The sequence below is a fragment of the Gavia stellata genome, chromosome 29, assembly GCF_030936135.1.
Source record: "Gavia stellata isolate bGavSte3 chromosome 29, bGavSte3.hap2, whole genome shotgun sequence".
In the NCBI taxonomy this organism is placed as follows: Eukaryota; Metazoa; Chordata; class Aves; order Gaviiformes; family Gaviidae; genus Gavia; species Gavia stellata.
Genome location: NC_082622.1, coordinates 8,597,480 through 8,620,327, shown reverse-complemented (window position 1 = coordinate 8,620,327; position 22,848 = coordinate 8,597,480). Strand labels below are relative to the sequence as shown.

The 22,848-nt window shown below is 39.9% G+C and overlaps 1 protein-coding gene across 1 annotated transcript in view; it reads left to right on the top strand.

The window, feature by feature from the left end:
* Positions 1–22,848, top strand: part of RLF (RLF zinc finger) — a 59,416-nt gene that overhangs the window by 699 nt on the left and 35,869 nt on the right. The window contains exons 2-3 of the mRNA XM_059830691.1: positions 11,266–11,420; positions 18,206–18,287. Of these exons, the coding sequence (XP_059686674.1) occupies positions 11,266–11,420; positions 18,206–18,287 (237 nt within the window). The remainder of the gene's footprint in view (positions 1–11,265; positions 11,421–18,205; positions 18,288–22,848) is intronic.

The window sequence follows — 22,848 nt, the reverse complement described above, 5'->3', positions numbered from 1 at the left end:
GTGGTCTGGCGATCTTGTCTGAGTACTTGCTTAATGCATCTCAGGCTAAGGATCAGTAGTTCCAGAATCCAGCCACTAACTTCCAGAAGAAGTTGAACTCAATTGAAGTCGCAGTGGTGGAGATAACTTATTCTTAAATAAACTCTTTCAGTAGTTAATTAGTTTTTGCTTCCCCCACAGCATCATTTACTATGGGCTCTAAGGTTGAATAATTGTTGTTAGGTTGCTGGGTTGGAGAGCCATCCCTGTTGAATCTAAGAGTTTGTGGATTCTTAAACAAAAAATAAAAATGAAAAATTCTGTTTTACAGGCTAGTTTAACTGCACTTCAGCTGATACAGCCACTGTATTTCAATGGTGAACGGCAAAATCGAATGCCAAATGAGACAAAAAATCCCACTGGTGCGTTATAGAGAAGTGACCCTTTACAGTCTTCCACTTTACATCCACAGGTTGTGTACTTTGCCATCTCATTCTGGGAGGATGTTTAGCTCATCACTTGCCAAAACAAGAGAAGGAGTTTATGTGTTAGGTTTCAAAACCCTTACTTCTCAAACTGCAGGATTCTGCTGCTGCTGCATACTGCTGTGTATGTCCCAGGTTAAGCATACTGTTAAGATCTGTGATCTTGCATTTACATGGAGCCTAGTATAATGCGTGTGACTTTCTCCGTGTTTAAGGTTTTTGCTAAAATTGTTTCCAGTGGCATTAATTGCATCAGAGCATTGAAGCAAATATCCAGCTAACACTTAGTAGAGGTTGTTAAGATGGTCAGTATATGTAAAGGTCCAGTCACACAGATTAGTTTGGTACAGATAAAGCTTTAGAGGTGCTTGTTCAGTGGAGTTTTGTGGAAGACAGTTCTGTTATCTAAAAAACAAACAAACAAAAAAAAAAACCAAACCCAAACCCTGTCCCACAAAAAATGTAGACCTCTTTAGGTCTCTTCACTGTTATTAAATAGTAGTCTCATTTTAGAACACTGTGATAGATAGTACAGATAGAAATGAAAAAGATCTGTCTTAGGTTGCCATCAGTTTGGGATGTTTCTGATTGTCATGACTGTACACCAAGAGATACAGTGGAAAACATGAAATTGCTCATCTGTCATGCAGCAGCTTCAATGGAGTATGAATTTGTGATGTCACTGCGTAGTGAAACCACTGTGGTTAGGATGTAATTTTACATCTTGGTTCCTCCTTCTGACTGGGGATGTTTGTGAATGTTGCAGAGAGTTTGAGTGATGAAACTTCAAAATAACTTCAGGTCTGCCCTAGGTAAAATTTAAGGAGCTCAACTTAATTTTGTATTAACCACTTGGAGGATACCACTGGTATCTTGTCATTAGCTTATTAAGGTACAGCAGAACATGCCTAGAGAGCAGCTGAATTTAACTGGCCTTAAATACGATCTTGGGAAGTAGCTCCAATGAGGGTAGCTGAAATGTTTTAGGGCAGCAATGGATTTGCCATCCTGTGTGTACATCTGTGGCATGGTCCTGAAAGGTGCTCTGTTTTGCTGTGGAAGTTACTAAGGCTGTTGGGACACAACAAACTGTGAACCAAATCAATAGCTTTCCTATGCTTTGACCTGTCTGGATGCTATGTTTTACTACATGTAAACATGTGCTGCCATGTGCAGCTTTCCAGTAGCTCTTCCTGGGAGTGATGGCACGATTTCCTTGAAGATCCCTGTGTTTAAGCAGGGGAATAAGATTGGTGTCCAGGATAACACAACAAAGAAACTCATGAAGCCTAAATAGTGGGTTGACTCTGCAACTTTATATTGTACGAGCGTGAATGCTTTGCATATTCACCTTAGGAAAAACATGTCTGTTGGAGAGCTCAATATGTACCCAAACAGCCAGCTAGAATGAATGGTGTGTCTGTCTGTTTGAGGTTGCGCTATCGTAAATATGAAGAACAGTTATCAGTAAAGCAGAGGTTGTAGGACATCAAAGCATCCCATCTGCCAAGACCCAGCACCGGTTGGCTTTCTGAAATTATTAAAGGTGACACAGTTGAGGACTGTCAATTGCCATCAGGTATGTTTAAGAAGAGGTGGAAGTTTTTATCTTAAACAGAGACTTAAAGCTGTAATAACAGGTCAGGCAACTTGGACATGTTTAAATTGGTTCTGAGCAAAAAATTGATGCTTCAGAAGAAATGCAGCTGAGCAGGTATTCCGGCATTGCAAGACATGAGAATCTATGCAGTGTTGAGGACCTAGGCTGGTCTGTAGATTACGCGGTGGGTGGATGTGTGTGGCCTCTGCTCTTACCCACTCGCCAATTAGATGTGTTATTGTAGTCAAAGGCAGGAGGATAGGATAAAGTGGATGTCTGTTAGCCACACTGAAAATGTTTGAATGTTCTCTTCAGGTAGTTAGACCGTAGGGTAGTAATTGTTTATAAAATTATTACATGACTGTTCATTAAGCATGTAGATTATATATTTCTGACAAGTTAAAAATTGTATCATTTTATCTTGTATATAGACTGCCAGGAAAAGTCTGTAGTGGACTGCTAAAACTACTACTTACATTGCTTATGAAATAGCAGAAGGGCTTTTAAGAGCCTCTGTAATACAGTTATTGCGTTTTGCTTATTTGTCAGTATGCTAATACTAATAGCATAACAACATTCAAAACTACATATCTTTGAAGTTCAAGCTATTAAGTCTCTTGCCTTGAATCTGTCTTATACACTGAAACCATCACTGCTCATCTATTTGGGGAGAAGTTTCTGATAAGTGGCTACTCAACGAATTGCTAATATTAGCTGTAAGACTTCGATCGCAGCGCTAGGATTGCACTCAAGCAAGGGTGCAGGGTTTTCCAGTAAGCTTATTTAATCTTGGGAAATATTCTACCATTTTTTATGGTTTACACAGACCAGATAGTTTATGATCTAAGTGTCTGTTGAAATAATTGAGTACTAAGTTTGGCGTTTTTGATAGATTGGTTTTAATGGATATATTTTTAGAGAAGTGCAGAGATTTGTATGTTTGAGCTTCTATTTCTGTAGTCACTCTAGTGATAGTGTTACTGCTGGGTTTACTAAACAGACGACTTTGATAGTCATCAATTGAGTATCTCTAGGGATTACAGCTTGACAGCCTTTGAATGTAATTTAATGCTTCTAATGCCATATATAATGAGTTATATTATCAAATCCTTCATTAATCTGTTAGAGAAGCACTTAGACTGGTTGGTTACTAGTCATTCATTGCTTCTGCTAATGATCTTTGTGCTGTGTTTAAGGATGATTTCTGTAAACTTCCAGTCTTCGCTTCCCCCACCCTCCTTACCTCTTTATAACTATTAATATTGTGTGGGTTTTTTGGAGAGTTTGTAACTTTCATTCATCCAGGAGTTATATTACCAATACTGAGTTCTGGGAGAATAATCTACAAAATGGTCTTGATTTTTACTGATTCTAAGATGGTATATTTTATAGTTTTTTCTTAAATGTCACACATGGTTGTGCCAGTCTCGTGGATATCTGATTTATTTTTTTTTACCCTAGGACTGGTATTGTATAGCTAGATCACTGATATAACACCGGATAGTCCACAAAATGGTGTGTAGCTGGCCACTTATTTCTTGCTGTGTTGGAAGTTAGGCTTCGTCTTAGAAGTTTCTGGCCATTGTAATGACTGTGCTTGGTTTTAGTAAGCTCATTGTAGGGTCTCTTCAGTAGTGTTCTCCTTCCAGTCATAATCTGATACGATCATGTACTTCTTTAAGGTGTTGTGTGGGAGTCCCAACTTGAAGTGATTTGAAGCCCTTTTTGACCTGATCATCCCCTTAGGACAGTTTGGCTTGTATTGAAATATAGGGTGGGGCACTCTGAATTTCCCCACACACACACAGTCTTGGCCTTAAGGGTTCCACAAAGCACAGTCTTTCTCATTGTTTTTTGTTTTCTTCGCAGCTGGCCTTAATCAAGATTGGTACCTTGTTTGGTCTAGGTGTTACCGAAAATCGTAACCAAGAAAACTCTCCAAACCAAACGATAGTTTAGAAAGCCAACATTGGTTTATTGCAGCACTGGGTGCATGGGGGATTTTTCCTCCTGGCATGCACACCCAGTTGAAATCATGACAAGTATTTAAACAGTTAACAAAGTTAGTTAAGCCTACCAGTCCCACCCCTTAATTAACTATTGGTTAGGAACTTTCTTACTTCATCTTAAAGATACAGTTCTCTTTTAATTCACTACGCATGCCCAGAGAGTAGGGGACTTATTTGGGTTGGGGGCTTTTCTAGCTGGGAGGTGTGGTTTTTAACATTAGAATGAGGTAGGTCAGCCTTAGGGCACCCATTTGGGGCATTTCACTGACTCTGCTGTTTGGTATGTAAACAATACCAAGTCCCAAGGTTGTGTATCAGTTATCAGGAGACCCAGAGGCTCCTCCAAGGTGCTATATCTCAGTACATTGTTTATCTCAAGGTAAACAACATCAACATAACCCAATACAGCCAGTCACCACAGCCAGCCTGTTTCCAGGAAAACTAATGCATATTTCAGTTTGTGTGACACAGTGTCTTCTTAATTCATCTGTACAAAGTTTGCACAAAGGGGTCTGTTCTTTGTATGCTAACTAAATTGTTTAAGTCTTTGGCATCAATCCCCCCTTTGGAAGTTGTTAGATTTTCTTACTACTTCCATATATTTTTCTCAATGGTTCTCTTAGTACAACTTATGCAGATTCCTATAATAACTACAATTATGACCACATAATTATCCACGGAGTGACTCCTTCAAGCTTGACAGCTGGTAGGCAGTGAGTAAAATCTGGAAAGGTCCTTTCCACTTCTTCAACGGCTCGTCTGACCACATCCTCAGATACACCCAGTCTTCGGGTTGGTATTGATGCACAGGCACGTCCAGGGATAGCGATGCGCTCACAGTGACGTACCTGTGGAGAGAGGACAGAACCCTTCCCAGAGAGATAATCTATTCTTTCAGGTAATGTTTTCCTGTGATTTCAGGATTAACTCCTGTTTCTGTCACCTGACAAGGTTTACCATATATGATTTAAAAAGGACTAACCTTTTCTTTAGTTCTAGGCTGGATGCATATTTGTAGCAAAGCTAAAGGTAAAACTTCCATCCACTTTATCTGAGCCTCCTGGTATATTTTACTTATGTGTCTTTTTAGGCTTTGATTCATTCTTTCTACTTTCCCACTTGATTGAGGTCTCCATGGGGCAGGGAGATCCCATTTTACCCCTAATGCTTTTGCTAAACTTTGAACAGCTTCTGCTATGAAGTGTGGACCCCTATCCAAAGATAGTCCTATGGGTACCCCAAATCTCAGTATTATTTTCTTAAATAACATTTTTGCTACTTCTTTTAACTTGTTGGTGCAACAAGGGAAAGCTTCCAGCCAGCCTGAAAAAGTATCTATCATTACTCAAAGATACCGGTATCCATTTTGCCATGGTAATTTGGAAAAGTCTATTTGCCAATAGTGTCCTGGGCTGTTTTCTCTCTGTTACCCCTGGTAAAGGTCTTCGGGCTAAGTGAGGATTGTTATTCCAGCATAATTCACATTTCTTCACTATGCTTTTTGACTATTCCAGTCATTCATACGTTTAGCACTTGTGTTTTCAATGCTTCAACCGTTGTCTCAATTCCCCAGGGAGTTTCTTGGTGTTGTCTATTAGCCAATTCACGCATAATTTCCTGTGTAACTATTACTTGATGTGAAGGAGTCACTCACCGCCCCTCTTGGTTTTTATTCACCTTCAGTAGATTAGCCAATTGGTTGTCTTTTGGTGCATACTGTGGATTCTTAGGTCCAAACCTCTGGACCTTTTCCAGCAAAACTAGCAATATTTGACCTAAAGCTGCTTCTTTTGCACTTTATCTGCTATACAGTTTCCTATACGCACTGGACTATTTCCAAATTGTTGCGCCTTGCAATGCATAATTGCCACTAATCGGGGTAGATTAATTGCTTGTAATAATTGTTGGATGGTTGGCCCATATTTAACTGGGGATCCTTGAGATGTTAGGAGTCCCCTTTTTTCCAAATAGGTCCATGAACATGGACCACTCCAAAGGCAAATTTTGAATCTGTCCATATATTAACAGTCTTGCCTTTTGAAAGTTCTAATGCTCTTAGCAGGGCTATGAGCTCTGCTTTCTGGGCCAAAGTGTTGGATGGCAGAGCTTTTGCATCAGTTATTTCCTTAATGGTTACCACTGCATAATCTACTTTCCATGTTCCATTCCGCATAAAGCTGCTACCATCTACGAACAGGTCCCAGTCTGCATTCTCTATTGGCATGTCTCTCAAATCTGCTCTGCTCGAATACGTTTGTTCTGCTGCTTGCAAACAGTCATGAGTTAATTCTTCTCCACCAGGATCAATAGCTAGAAAGGACACTGGATTCAGGATCATGGTTACTTTCAGCTCTACATCGTCTTGTTCCAGAAGAACGGCTTGATATTGCAGCATCCAGCTTGGTGACAACCAGTGTCCTTTTTGTTCTAGCACTGCTGTAACTGCATGGGGCACAAATACAGTTAGGTTTTGCCCGAGCGTCAATTTTTGGGCCTCTTGGATCAGTAGTACTGTAGCCGCCACTGCTCGCATGCCACATGCTGGCCATCATTTGCTAACATTGTCTAATTGTTTTGAAAAATACCCCACCAGCCCCCAAAAGTTGAGGAGGTCTATTGTCATTTGTATGGAATCCTTGTTACTTTCTGTTAGCAGTATGTCATCTATGTACTGCAGCAAGGTGATATTTTTATGCATCTTTTGCCAGTCTTCTAATTCTTTGGCTAATTGATTTCCTAAGATTGTAGGGCTGTTCTTAAATCCTTGTGGTAATACTGTCCAGGACAATTGAGTTTTTCTACTAGTCTTAGGGCTTTCCCACTTGAAAGCCAACAGTTCCTGACTCCCAGTGGCTAGCAGAAGGCAAAAGAACGCATCTTTCGGATCCGATACAGTAAACCGTTTGTCCGTTTCCTTCAGGGTGGTCAAGAGAGTATACATGTTTGTCACTATGGGGTGGATGTCCTGCACAATTTGATTTATAGCCCTTAAGTCCTGAACCAATCTATATTCTTCTGAATGCAGCTTTTTAATTGGCATGATCAGGGTGTTGTATTCTGATTGGCATTCTTTTAATAACCCAAGATGTACAAATTGTTCTATTAATGGTTCTAATCCTTTTCTTGCTTCTAATTTAATTGGGTACTGTTTCCGTCTTACCGGTCTGGCATCTGGTTTCAACTGGAAGATTACCGGTTCTGCTGCTCGAGATCTTCCTGGTGTTCCTGAAGTCCATACAAGAGGTGTTACAGCATTTTCAACTTCTTCTGGTATCTCCTGTAACTTGGCTTCCTTCTGTAACATAAAAACTTGGGCATCCAAAGCTTTATTTTCAGGAATATGGATCTGGATTTTCCCTTTTTCAAAAGTAATTTGTGTATTCAATTTACTTAGTATATCTCATCCTAATAGCAGCATAGGGCAATCTGGAATATAGAGAAATGGATGGGTTAATACCCTTTTCCAAATTCCAAACTTCAAAGGCTGGAAAAACGGCCGATTTTCTTTCCGCCCTGTGGCACCAATAATTGACATGCTTTGATTACTCAAATTACCCTTGCATGTATTCAATGCTGAATAAGTAGCCCCCATATCTACTAAAAATTTTATTTTCTTATTCCGCAACCTTACTACAGCCAGGGGTTCTGTTGGGGAGGGTTCCGATTCTTCCCCCGGTCCTCCTCAATCTGAATCTAATGCCATCATGTTAACAGCCTGCCTCAGCATTTGCTCAAGGCCCAACTGGCTTAACTGTGGACACTCCCTTTTCCAGTGTCCTTTCTGCTCCGCCGGGAAACCTTCTCTCCTTTGGGCTCCGATAGCCCTGTCACCTCACCTTACCAGTTTCCTGGGCTGTGGCTGCTACCAGTGTCTTACTATCTTTAAGCTTCTTGTTTCTCTGTTTTTCTTCTTTCCTCGTAAGACACTAAATTGTTTAAGTTAACTTGCAGATCCTTCCAACCCAGATCCTGATTTTCAACTATAGTTTCCGTAACGTTTGCTACCCATTCAGGGCCCTCCCTATATATGCCTTCTGTCTCCTTCCAAGCCTTTAAATCCGATACCAAAACCAACACTTTTACCCAAACTGGTCCGTCCGGTCCTACCACTTGCCTGAGAGGGGCTTGTATGTTCCAAGCATTTCCCCTCCTAGTCCTACCCGCTACCAAACCAAAACCTTCTTCCACGTCAGAGCTATTCCTTTGTTCCCTTTTCCTTCCGCTTACCCCCCTTTCAACCTGTGCTGCTATATCCTTCTCATTTCTCATTGCTCCATTACCCCTTCTTGGTCCAACCAACATCTCAACATCCTCCTCTTCTTACCATTTCTCTTTATATTTGTTGCATCACCTGCTGATGCTACATGCTGAACAGCAACGCTTAGGCGCTTTCTTATTTTCTGCTTCTAGTACCAATACACCACTTTCACTTACAATCAAGTCGCATTCCTTACGTGTATCACAATTATCCCATAATGCAAAGAACAAATTCACGTAGGGCATCTCATCCCACTTTCCTTTGCGTCTACAAACCAGCATTAATTGCAACACAGTATTGCAGTTTATACTTCTGTTCTTAGGCCATTTCTCCTGATCATCCAGAGCATACAAGGGCCACCAATGATTGCAATATTTTATCAACTTTTTCAGAGTGAGGGGGGTCACCCCCAAACTTGCTTCAATGTTTTATTGTACAACCCAAGGGAGAGCACTTAAGAATTCCAATTAATATATCCCATTCTGATATTTAGAATCCACTAAACTACATTTCTTTCTGATTTCCCAGTCATTCCTTGAGAGAGAAAAATAAAAAAACAAATCTACATATGGAATCTCATAATCCCATTTATCAGTTCTCCTACAAAACAACATCAATTGCCAAATAGTATTATAGGTTAAAGATTAATTTTCAAGCCTTTTTTCTTTTTTTTACCATCTTCCAATTGATATTGCAGCTGCCATTGATTAAAATATCTTTGATTAAAATATCTTTTCAATTTATCCTTAGTTATGAGGATCCCCTCCAAATTTATTTCAGTATTTCAGGATACATCCTAGAGGGGAACAAGTGGGCTTTTCCTGAGAAGCAGTTAAACCCATTTTGGTAGCGAAAATCAAGCCAGTGTTTCCACACTAATTTTTAATATTGCATATGTTCAATAAAACAGAAACCAGACCAGAGTGTGGAAACAAAATTATCCAAGACATGTTACCCCTTAGCACCTTATATAGGGTGAAACATTCCTTGTTGCGCAACTTTCCCAATATGATCTTACACAAGGTAAATATATCCCAGGATCATACAAAGTTACCACGTACGTGTACCCAAACCAAAATCCGGACTCCAGGCATCCCCGTAGTAGCATACAGATTAGACAATAGTGCACAATAGCGCACTTACAATACCAATAGCTTAACAACATGTACTTAATTCAAATACGACTTACTTGTAAGCAACCAATAGCAATACTTATAACCAATGTCATTAATCTCCCAGGTAGCTGTCATGGAAACTCACCCGACCAGGGAATCAGAGGGCCTCCCCAAAAATACTCTGGTGCGTGCTGAAGTCCTCACAATTCCTCTGGTCTGTCAAGATTCCGGAGAGCTTGTCCCATCTGGGTCGCCGAATTTTTGTTACCAAAAATCGTAACCAAGAAAACTCTCCAAACCAAATGATAGTTTAGAGAGCCAACATTGGTTTATTGCAGCACTGGGTGCATGGGGGATTTTTCCTCCTGGCATGCACACCCAGTTGAAATCATGACAAGTATTTAAACAGTTAACAAAGTTAGTTAAGCCTACCGGTCCCACCCCTTAATTAACTATTGGTTAGGAACTTTCTTACTTCATCTTAAAGATACAGTTCTCTTTTAATTCACTACGCATGCCCAGAGAGTAGGGGACTTATTTGGGTTGGGGGCTTTTCTAGCTGGGAGGTGTGGTTTTTAACATTGGAATGAGGTAGGTCAGCCTTAGGGCACCCATTTGGGGCATTTCACTGACTCTGCTGTTTGGTATGTAAACAATACCAAGTCCCAAGGTTGTGTATCAGTCGTTATCAGGAGACCCAGAGGCTCCTCCAAGGTGCTATATCTCAGTACATTGTTTATCTCAAGGTAAACAACATCAACATAACCCAATACAGCCAGTCACCACAGCCAGCCTGTTTCCAGGAAAACTAATGCATATTTCAGTTTGTGTGACACAGCGTCTTCTTAATTCATCTGTACAAAGTTTGCACAAAGGGGTCTGTTCTTTGTATGCTAACTAAATTGTTTAAGTCTTTGGCATCATAGGGAGGGTGCAGCATGGGAGAGGGATTGTAACTGGTAAGAACACAAGCATAACTAGTCTGGAGTTGTAGGAGGGTGTGCATACAGAGAAGGGATGTTACTTGTGAAGCAAGCAGTCAGTAGAGCTAAGGTGTCCTTAGCTCAGTGCCCTGCTTGCTCTCCATGTTGCTTAATAACCTGTAGGAAAATAATATGGTAGTGTTGTGAAGTTTTAAAAAGGTTGGGAGATATTACTGTCGTCCATGTGCTGATTTTTGAAACTTACTTTGATTTCTCTTAAAACTGGCTAGATTTTACATTGCTTCTTCAGTAATGTGCCTGGATAATGTAGGATTGCTATGGTCAAGTAGTAAAATCTAAGGTCATTTTGCATTTAAAAAATTACTACATGACGGTCTGATCTGGGTTTTGTATCCCCTTCTAATGCCTTCATGTTTGCTGCATTGTAATGTATATATCTTTAAAATGCTACAGCTGGAATAACATTCTTAATCTTGAACTACTTGCCTATCTTTCTGCATTCTCACTAGTAATAAAGACTCCAGTGTTACATATGTCATTCTGTCTCCATGGCAGTTGTACAAAAGAAGCTGAGTGCAGAACTTCTCCCTGAATTTTTAACGTACCAGTTCACATTTCTGCCGATTGCATCTAGCTTTCTCCCCGGTAGAAATTCTGATAACTTTATCAAGATAATAAAATAAAGAAAAATATTTTTGAATAAAAGGGAGAACTTCTGTTGAGGATAAAAGCTACCATTTTTAAATCTCCTTCGGAGTAAAGACTTCTCGCTTCAGAATTCTTCCACTGTATATGCTTGATACTGCATATTGATATTTGGTTTTTAGACGAAAGTGTGTTATGAGAACTTCTAATGATAACTCATTTTCTTTCAGACACTACTTCAGTATGCTGGCAGTCGGGGTGCATCGGAACATATTTTACCTTTTTTGGAAGTATATCGAATCTCCATCCAAAGCTTTGCTAATGCACGACCTTACTTGACTACAGAATGTGAAGATGTTCTTTTGGTACTTGGCAGGCTAGTGCTGTAAGTTTTAAGTTGGTACATTAATACTTTAATTAAAAAAAAAAAAGCAGAACTGTACTTTATAAATGAAAGGGCAAGTTGTTGAAATAGTGTAATACTTAATTTGACAACTGTATTTACGATTTATTATCTAGTAAATGTCTAGTAGTTTTTTAATCATACCACAAAAATGTACTTGAGCATTTTGTTAATTAATGTGAACAAGTGGTAAGGCTTTGTTCTTTTGTATTTGGATAATCGTGCAGGTATTAGGAAAGTTCTGTTCTTAAACGTTCTGAGAATTATTATTATTTTCTTTAGAAAAAGCTTAGTGTGGTCCTTATTAAACAGAAGCTTTAATATTAGACCTTCTGCATGGATGAATAAACTTGTATCACTTGCTCCGCAGTTGCTGCTTTCGTGTGTCCTCTCACCTGTAATGCAAGGTAGTTCTGAACGTGTTCCTTTCTGAAAAGGAGAAGCTGTTCTGTATTTATGACAATCTAAGTTGCGCATGTGGGCTGTTGCTATAGGATAGCAAAACAGAGTAAAGCGATTCAACCTGAGCTCTTTGACAAGTGTCTGTAGACATGACTTAAAGCACAGCAATTCTTCGAACAAGAGAGAGAACAGTCCATCAGCTAAGTTGGAATAATTTGTAGTTCCTCAAAGTCTGTTTTAGGTGCAAAGCAGCTATTTGTAATTGAAGAGTGTAGCTTGAGGGCTTTCACATACATTGGAGTATAATCAGTTACTACCCTTAGCCTGAGAAGGATAACTTGATGCACTGGTCATTCCTTGCTGGTAAGGTTTCATTTGAGAGGGGAAAGTGAAGATCTAGAACCTTGAATGTAAAGATCGTAATAGAATAAAAGTAATCCTGTGACAGTTTTTCAGTGGGCTGTTTTTTCCTTGTTATCAGTAGCTTACTTGCTTTGTGGTCTGAAGTCAAGTGTTCTTTTTGAGAAGGATTTTGCAATGAACTCCCTGGTCAAATATTTTTTCTGTAATGTACTAACTTGCAGTATAAATCAAGAGATATCTTGGTATGTTGCTTTGAATTATTTTTTGGGTTTGGAGTTATGACAAAAATGTAAACTAGGAGTGATTTTTTTTTTTTCCCCTTTTTTTTTAAACTTTCTGTCAAGAAGGGAAAACATGTGAAATCAGGAAAAGTCTGTCTTAACTTCTTAATATGGAAACTGAAGACTCAAACTGCTAAATCATTTACTTGGTACATAATACATATATTTTTGGCAAAATATCTTAATTTCTTTTTCAGACTGTCCCTTTATGGATATTCTCATCTTCATCATATTATCATTAATTATCTTGTGTATTCTGCTGTTTCCTACTCATGTCACTTAAAGTTTGTCTTTCACTGTCTTCGTATGCGGGTCGTCCATACCTGGAGTACTTCCTATATGTTTTGCCACTGTTATATACTTTGGGGCGGGAATCCCAATTCTGTATGAAAATTGCAAATCAGAATATTCTGCTTATATGGTTTCTTCCATCTTTCAGTGTGAGGAGTTTGTTTACTGTTGCTTGTATAGTCAGAAAACTTGGTAGTGGAGGACAGTAGAGAGGTGGGCTTGCTGGAATCTCCCCTGTTCTTTAGATTCCTCTCAAATGTAATCGTAACAATGAGAAAGACAACAAGTGAGGTCGCAGATAGAGTGGGGTAAATGGCATCCCTAACTGAACTCTCCCACATTTTTCTTTTACATAAGAGTTTCCAAAGGAGGGAGAGACAAGTTAGAACAGGGAATTAAAGATAGTAAGTTCCATAGGGAGGGAGGAAGGCTATTAACCTGGTTAGGGACGTGAAAGCGTAATGTTCCCATGTAACTGTGATTTGGGGGAGACAACTGGATTACCCACAGCTGTGTGTATTTTCAGACTTGAACCCTGACGAGAAATGAAATGAGCAAGCTTCCTGTTTTAAAGCAGAAGTGCTCTACTTACTGTTGAAATTCTCCTTCCCTTCCAACATCCCTCCTGGAGAAGGGGGAAAGAACTGCTTCCTCCTGACATCCTTCTCAGCAGGGTGAGCCAGTAACAGCAAAACTCAGTATCCTGTGGCTTTCCGTGCCACCTGACCGGGTCAACTGTGTGTTCACAGTAAACCTGACATGACATAGAAACTGTGCCCCCCATAAGAAACATGATGCAGATGCAGTGTGAGACCTTGTTGGTCTACTGTCTAACCTTAAGAAATAAAAGGAAAGCTCGGAGTGTTTGCTCTTGTAGTTTACAGGATTGGCAAATGATTGTGGGGGAACAGGCATGTTGTTCTTGGCCATGGCTGTGAAGGGACATACCTGCTTTGGTCAAGTAGAACTCAGACTGCATGTCCACAGCCACAAAGCACAACACATTCCCCTCACCCCCCAATATTACTATACTATTGCGTCTATAGAAGAATTCATAAAGAATTAGCCTTATCAAAGGTGTCTTTCACTGAGGTTTGGATAGCTGGCTGTCCTCGTGAATCTTAGGAAGCCCTTGAAGCCAATTGTTCACTCGAGCTTCTGTGAGTGCTTTTTTTCTGAGGATACTGTGTGAGGGGGACGGTGCCATTCATGTTACCAGCAGTATGAAAATTTTACTTTCATCTGAAAATGTTTTATATGGTCCTAAGATTAATAGATTAAAGTTTAAAAAGTAGAAAGAGTTGTTCCTAGTTCACATTGTGTTTGCCAGTAGCTAATATTTGACTGCTTGCTACTTTTTCCTGTTTGCTGTGGTGGCGCTGGTCTGAAAGGGAGTTTACCATTTCTACATCTTTGGGAAGGAGTCTATATGGGTTTTCAACCATAAAAAGAGAAAGGAAATTTGAATGTCATCTGGTCTAGGTAGAAAAACTGGATTCAGCTGGTAAGACCAGTCTACCCCAAACTTCTCGAGCTGTATCTCACCTACTGGTTGTACCTACGGAGTCTAATACACGTTGCTTCCAGGAAGAGTGAGCTTGCTTTCCCTAACACCTCTGGGGAGGCACATGTGATTGTTTGCTGCTTTGTCTATCTAACAAAGCATTTCTCAACCTAATAAACTGTTGTAATTTGGTTCACTAACTTGCATTTCCCACTCTGCTGTCTGTCATTAAGGGCTAGCTCAGCTCTTAACAAATGCGGGATAATTCCTGGCAACAGGTGAACTATTCCTGCTGATCACATGCAGATATAATTAGTCATCCTTCTAACTCTAGGAAGCTCAGGATAAGAAGTTTTCTAATACCATCTGAAGATGAACACAATTCTGAAAGCTTTTAAAATTTACTTTTGAAAATTTCTGTTTTAAAATAATAGCAAATGAGGGGTAAAGTGATTACAGAATAATTGTATGCAAATAATGTATTGATTTTTGCCTAGAGTTACTCCTTCCAAAACCAGAAATTCAAATCTAGGAGACCTTCTCCTAAAAGATATTTTGAAGTTGAGTGTTTTAACTGAATGATTATTTTTTTTTTAATAATGGAAGCATTCAAGTACCCATTACAATTTACTTGCAAAAATTGTGGTTAAAGTTTGGAATTGAGTTTTGTGTAGGTAGGTATTGTGGTGGTACTGGTAGAGTGGGGCAGAAAACCTTGACTTCATGAAGTGATTCTGGTATTTTGATTTTTGGTCTTAGCTGTGATACCTAAATTCTCTTTAGCTGCATTACAATAAAGAAGGAAATGGGCTTTCAGGGATAAAGGTGCGTTTTGAAGTATTGTATAATAAGGACCAAAAGGAAGAATTAAGCTAAAGAGCCATTCCTCTCCCTTGCCAGTAGGGAAGGCTGGCTAGTCTTTATGCAGCTGTATGTTTGAGTCAATTCTTATAACAAGAGCTTAGGCAATTGGCTTAGAATTCTAATTATTTTTCTGCCTAGGAAATCGTAATTGGAATATCCTGGATATTATTTTTGCAATTGTGCTGTAAGTTGTTTTATGATATGGTGGCTATACAGCCGGAGTTCCAGATTTCTCATGGAATGATTTCCAAACAAGAGTGCTTGGTATTAGGATCCTGAGGAAGATGTAAGGACTTGCAACAAAAGAACTTTCAGGTTTTGATTCAGCTCAGTCATGTGGTGCTACATCAGACAATAACTCTTGAGGCATAAATTCAGCCCTCTTGTCTTCATAGACTGTCATCTCACTCCGTATACACAATGCTTTGAAAATCTGATTTCAGATTTTTTTCACTGTCCAAGTGGCACCTGAAGGGTTTAAGTACAGAAAAATTATTTTTTGAAACCTTGCTTTGGCATTTTGTTTAAACCTCATATTTTATATAAGCAATATCATATATATGAAAAAGTAATATTCTAGAAAAAGTATTTCCAGGAATTAAGAGTGGAAGTAGACAGGATTGGTTGACTATGTTTAAGTCTGAAAATGAGGTGTGCATCAAAAGACTTTCCAAAAGCACATTGACCATGAAGTTTGCAAATGTTTTATTTGATGAAAAGAGTCTCTGTATGACATGCATGAAAATTGGACACACACCTAGTGATTTTTTTGGTTGTTTTTTCTTTTGCTTATGTTAAAATAGAGTTCAGCTGCTGTGAGACTTTAAAGTTGGTTTTGATAGTCTAGTAGCAACCAGCTGGGTATAGACATCAGGACTGGTGAATTAACTTGTATTGCCAAGCTTGAGTGCAAGGGAGAAGTAAGTCCTGATTATTTTATAATATTGAGACCTATGACAGTTGGAATATCTGGCGATCGTGTTGCCCACTTTTTCATGGGCATAGTAATGATTGAGATTCTAGTGCCTGATGATGTGAATAATTACTGAATGACAGTGATGTAGGCTAATGTATTTTCTGCCTGTCTCATAGGAGTGTTTAGACCTTTTGCAGGTCTAAACCTGTATTTAAAGGAACGGGATTGGGTAGTGAAGGCAAAATTCTGAAATGTGAAAAGGATGGCCAGATGTTAATTCAGTATTTGTCCATTTGATCTTGTTTATGTATATGACTGCTGAATCTGGCTAAAACTGATCAGGCGTAGCATTTGGCAGGTAACTGTTCAATGTATTTATCAAAAGTCAGGAGGAAGGGGGAAAGTAAAGTCATTCTTTTTGGGTACTAAGCAGTTTTGAAACTCATGTTTGCTTTATGGTCATCTCTTCCTTTTTCCCTTCCCCAAGCTCAGCTCTTCTATCTATGGTAACACTGAATGTGTTGTCCTGTCATTTGTCTGTTTAATGTTTGGGAGTTGGAGGTTTTGAAGGAAAAAGAGCATGAGTTGGAACTATCGAACAATGTAGGTGGAGCTTATAGCAATTATTCAGTGCATATATTATATGTGGAGTCTTAGACCAGTTTTCTTTCCTTATATTGTCATGATTTATGAGTGTCATAGTTAACACATGTAGTTTGATCAGGTCAAATTGTTCTGTGCAGTAGTTGGGGTTTGGTAACCCTTATGTCCTGTACAAGGTTATATAGCCCCTATTTGAGAACAATATAGGCAGTAGTCCTGCCATTACTTTGTCTCCTAGAAAACAGTAATTCTTGTTCTCCAAGACTTTTCCCTGAAATGAGATTAATGTGCTAAATACATACAGTTGTTTCCTTTTTGTTTCTGAAAAGGGATAGCATTGACCTGATGGTCTAAATGAGGGAATATCAAGTAGGTCTCCCCCACCCCCCCCACCCGTTATGTTTTATGAAATCTGAACTTATGTGTGGAATAGATAGGTCTCAAATTTGCTGGATATTTCAGAGATATTAAAACTTTCTGAAGCCTTCCTACTTCCCTGAATTTTCATTTGGAAAACTTGATACACAGCAGAAGTTCACATGCCACTGTGATGGGGCTGACTTACAGCAACATCAATCGTTGACACAGTTGAAAATGGGATGCAACAAACTTTCCTGGGTATAAAATCAAGACTAAGTGACTAGTGTCCTATTTTTAAGCAGGAGCTTGGCTTAGTGAAGAAATAAGGGGATGTTCTCCACCTGTGTTGTGTAAATAACTGAGCTACACAAATACAGCAGCTCCCTGAATTAATGAACTGGGAATTTTAAATTTTACCATCTGATCTGTTTAACTCTGACTTTAATCTGAAAATCTTTTGATACACATATCAATGTGGATGGGGTTTTTTTGGTTCGGTAAGCTCTTGAGCTTGTTGCAGTTTGCACCATAGGTATTTGTATGCTCCCCGCCCCCCCCCAGCTATCAAAGACTCACAAGGCGTTTCTAGGAATCTATTCTGCAGGTCCATTTCTGTGCTGATGCACCTCTTGACATAACTTGTCAGTCTGTTGCTTTTAGGATACTGTTAGAGATCTGTTCTCTAGGTCCATTTCTGTGCTGATGCATGTGTCTTCTTCTGTCAAGCTCTTCATCTTTAGTTTTATTTACTTATATATGTCAGCACTGGAACTTTGTTAGGCAAAGCTAGTTTTCATTCTCGCTCTAGGCAAAGAGACCATGCTGGGGACAAATGAGTTTTATTCAGAATGGATATTAGGATTCCTTCGTGAGAGGAGAGAGCAGAAATTCTGTAATGCAATGTTCCTGAGCCATGTTGAAGAGACTATCTTGGATTATAAGAGTAGCTGCAATCTTATCCTAGCAAGATTGTGCACAGTAAGAAGGAGCACTCTTTCCGTATGATGACTCATGCCTGATTGTGGGGCTGTTTCTGGCCTTTAACTGATTTGTGCAGTCAAATATGTTTCAATGTTACTGTCATTTCTCATCTGAATGCTAAGTAATATGTGCCACAAATGTTATTTAACGTAACAGCAGAATGTGTTCAGGTAGCTTGCTTACTTGCCTCTTACTTTTCCAGGAGTTGTTTTGAGCTACTGCTTTCAATTCCTGAAAGTGAATTGCCGCATGAGGTGTGGTTAGGATTCCATCAGTCCATACAGGTAAGTGTTCTGAATTTCTTTTTCCAATTTACATTTTTTGAGGGGAAAAAAAAGGGAAAAAAAAAAAAAGGCTGCTGTTGTGCTCCTCCTCTTCTACCTTTCCTGTGAACTCCACCTGTCCTGCATTGCTGTTATCTGGGCAGCAAGAATTTCTAAGCAGCAAAAGACTAACTGCAACAGTATTGGCAGCCTTAGGTCCAACAGCAGGTTTATAACTACACGATCAATGGCAACTGCGGCAAGAGAATCAACTGCAGCAAATTCTGATCTGTCTTTGAAGATGACTAAAAAAGTTTTTGTGGAGTTCTGAGTGGCAAGTTAGTGTCTATACCTGACCTGAGAGGAATGAAAATAGTAGCACAGGTCTTTAGACCAGGTGGTTCCTAGAAGTGTTTCTTCTGAGGTGGGGCTGAAACAAGCTCGCTATACTACTATTCCTACACTCAAATGAAGATGGCTACTGTAGACTATGTAGGAGGAAGAGATGTTTTCAAGGTTTTAGTCTGGAGGTATACCTAGCTGTCTGCAAGGACTTCTGTCCTTCATGTAGCTGAAGGACAGGAGTGGTAGTCTTGCTGTGTTGATGCTAATCGACCCTTCCAGGACCAGGGACTGATCTGTTGCTGCTATTGCCTGTTCTGGTTTTAACCGTGACTGATGAAGTTGGAAGCTAATATCGGTTATAAGTTACTGAAGACTTTGGCAGGAAGTAGTTGGAAGGAAGTGAACTTAGAGCTTGCAGCTGTCCTTGTGCAGACCTTATCACAAGACCTTATACCCCTGTGACTGGGGATTTCCTCAGTCCCTGAGGCTTGGCTGCTGCTGCAGCAGCTCTGAAGATGCAGGTGTAGAGGTTCTGAAGGGGCTTCTACTTTTGTTTCACCTGTAGTTGGGGAAATTGTAGGTGTGGAAACTCTTCAGGAGACTGAAGATGAATAAACCTGGCATTTAAACTGCGAGAAATAGGCTCATAGAGCTTTGTAGTCCTGCTAGTAGTGGAAGGGACAGAGGTGGTCTGTGACTGGTGACTTCAGGTGTGGACAGACCTCCTTTTCCTGGAATACCATGGAATACTTACTGTCATGGCAACCATAAAAACAGTTAGGTGTGGCATGTAGTTGGTAGTAGAAAGAAGTGCAGTAGGTACAATTTAAATCCTATGGTCTTAGTGGTGCCAAAGATTTGTCCTTTATTTTGAGTGCTGGTGCATAAGTCCCGTGTCTCCCTTAGTGACTACGGCAAATCATAGTGGACATTGCATCACTCCAGAACCAAGTTTGAAGGTATATCAGTTTATTTTGACAGTACCCAGCTATGCCGTCTGTTACACGTAGTCTGTAGCTATTAGCCATGGTGTTGCAGAGGCTAGGTCTGTGCTCCAAACCCATTCATTTGTGGGGATGCCGCAAATAAGGGTGGTCAGCCACAGGTTAACCTTTTGTGTTAGGGCTGATGGAATAAGTTGAAACTTACTCTTTCCAAGGTAGCTCTTAAATTCAGTAATCCTGTCATCATTGGATAAAGAGGATTGAATCATAGAATGATAGAATACCAGGTTGGAAAGGACCTCAAGGATCATCTGGTCCAACTTTTCTTGGCAAAAGCACGGTCTAGACAAGATGGCCCAGCACCCTGTCCAGCCGAATCTTAAAAGTGTCCAATGTTGGGGAATCCGCCAGTTCCCTGGGGAGATTATTCCAATGGCTGATTGTTCTCATCGTGAAAAATTTTTCTCTTGTGTCTAATCGGAATCTCCACAGGAGTAACTTGTACCTATTACCCCTCATCTTTTCGCTGTGACTCCTTGTAAAAAGGGAGTCTCCATGTTCTTTGTAGCCACCCTTTAAATACTGGAACATGGTGATAAGATCTCCCCTAAGCCTTATCGTACACTAAAAGGCGTATAATAAGTTTGTAACTGAGATGGCTTAGATATGAAACAAAATGTTCTCTCGTATTCAGAGTGTGGGAGGGTATATACAGGCTTTTTTCCATTGCAGCAGAGGTATAAACCATCTCTTAAGAACTACTAGCTTTTAACTGGAGGGATCTGCAAGGAGAATTCTTGTTACCAAGGAGAATTGTTTCTATGATGTAACAAGCATGTATGTTTCTAGGTTTCTGAAGCAAGTGATCAAGCTTTGATGCTTCTGTCAATAGAGAGCAAGTTTTTAGTCAGATGAGATGACTTTATTCAGGCTGAGTATGTTGGAAGGAAACTTAAATTCGAGCAATAGAAGGATGACACAAGCCCAGATCTCTCATGTCAACTTTGAGAACTAAGGGAAAATTCAAGATGTGCAGTTGCCAGGTGTAGTAATACACTTGGCTTTTGTACTGACTTTTTGAAGTTGTGGCTTCCAAGTTTAGCACTCATCTAATGCTCCCCATAGTTCAGATAGTAGAAGATTTGGGCAAAGCTTATTAAACACGGTAGTACTCTGAAACCTTGCTGAAGAGGTTTGTGGACTTTTACAAACTGGTGTTTCTAATGACATTTTGAAGTAGCACTCTTGCAGAAATATGAGAATGAGAACATTTCTACCCTGCCTTGGAATACGGTAGGAACCCATTGTTCATCAGAGAAGAGAGTGGCAGAGGAGTATACAGTCATACAGAGGGCAGTATAGACCTTTAGACAGGAATCAGTCGTAGGCTTTCATGTGAGGACTTGTAGGTTTAAAGCCTGTGGCCATGTTATTGTGCCAGTCTCCAGGTAAATCAGTAGCAAAGCACCGCAAAATTATATATCAGCACATGCCCCAGATTGACAGATGTGAACGTGCTTGTTCCTTTCCTATCAAAAGGGTCGAGTGTGGCTGATGAGGACTGTAATTCCAAATGTAAGTGGTGGTTGCAGCAAATGTGGGACAGAGGTATTTCTTTCAAATCTGCCTCCAGTAATTGTTGCTCTGTAACAATGTGCACAGGTAGTGAGAGTCAGTAAAACTTCAAATAAATTTTCATCCCAGGAGTGAAAAAGGTAAGGGCTTGCATTTCAAAGCAGCAAGGTGTAGGGTCTGTTCTAAAGCTGAAAATGGAGTGTCACTGATGTCCAGCTTATATACAGAATGCTATCAAAAGCTTTATTTGGTCTCTGAACCTGTTTGTTCTTTCATCCTAAAGAACACTAGTTATGCCCTGCAGTCCTCCATGAGTCCAGTTATCCTTATCTCTAAGCAAGACCAGAGGCAGCCTGTGCGAAATGAAAACAAGGTGTGAGACTGTATAGCAGGAGTCTCAGCCTGGATTTTATACAGTGGCAGCAGGCAAAAGGATGTGGACACAGGTAGGGAAATGCTGTAAAATACGAGTGAAAGGATTGGGGCAGAATTACAACAGGGCCCTTGATACAGGTAAACTCAATCTGGGGAAGGAACTTGGTGGAGAGGTACTGTGGGGATGGATGTAATCTGGCTAGTTAGGGAAGATAAAACAGTGCATTCAAAGATAGCTTTAGTGGGAGTAGAGATGTATTGTCATGGGAATTGAGTATGGATTGTGCAACAGGGTTCCCTTCAAGCCTTACAAAGAGCATGAATGCTTTCTTTAAAAAAGTTGTGTATTGAAGGTGAGCATAAACAAAAAACATTTGTGACACTGGAGTAGTTGCTAATCACTTTAAATTGCCAAGACTGAAAAAACCTGGTATCTTCAATAAACTGTTCCAAGGATTGTATTTTCTCTTTAATTTTGTCCATAGGCTCTTACTATATTACCCTTTCCTGACTTCATCTAGAATGAAATGCTTTGTGTCCCTCTCTTCAGGACCTGTTCATGGTCTTGCCCTAACTTAATGAGACAGATATACTTAAATTTTGCATTAGGTTTCTTCAAAGACTTTTGGAGTATTCGTAATAGATGAAAGATTCAGCTAAGCATCTAGAATAGAAGTGTATTGGCAATATTAGTTATTTATGCTACATACATTGGTGAATTTCTTATTTGGTATTTCAGTATTGATACGCTGACTCTCAAACGCAGTGCTGACTCAGCAAATCAGTTGGCTGGTACAGCAGACTCCTTATTTCTCACCTTCTAAGGTTCTTTCAGCCCTTAATACAAAGGTGCTGAAATGTGAATGATCCTCATAACTGAACTGGGCTCTGCTAGCTCTGTACTGTGTCCTGAAGCCCTCAGATTAGGGAAGAGTTGCTGTTGGGAAAACGTTTACATTGGATGTCTGGATCACAGAATGTCATAATCTGAGGGATAGCAGTCTTTTTCAGTAACAGCACCTCACCCTTGTCCAAGTTGTATGATACTTTTTTTTGTCAGCTATGTTGTTCCGGCAGTGGATAAGTGGTCTATTCTGTCTTTCTCTGAGGCAGTGGCTTCTAGCTCCTCAGAACATGCAACTCTGTACCAGAGGGGCTTGGGAGTATCACTAAGAGGCAGCGAATCTCAGCTGGTGTAATGTGCCGTTAAAAAATCTGCTTGTATGGTCGTTGGCGCTTGTTGGTTGGCGAGGGCTTGCTGGGGCCAGGGTGGGTATAACCCTGTCCTGTCAATAGAGGGGGTGAGTTTCTACAACCAGGAGTTGGTATTCCCCTTTCTTTGA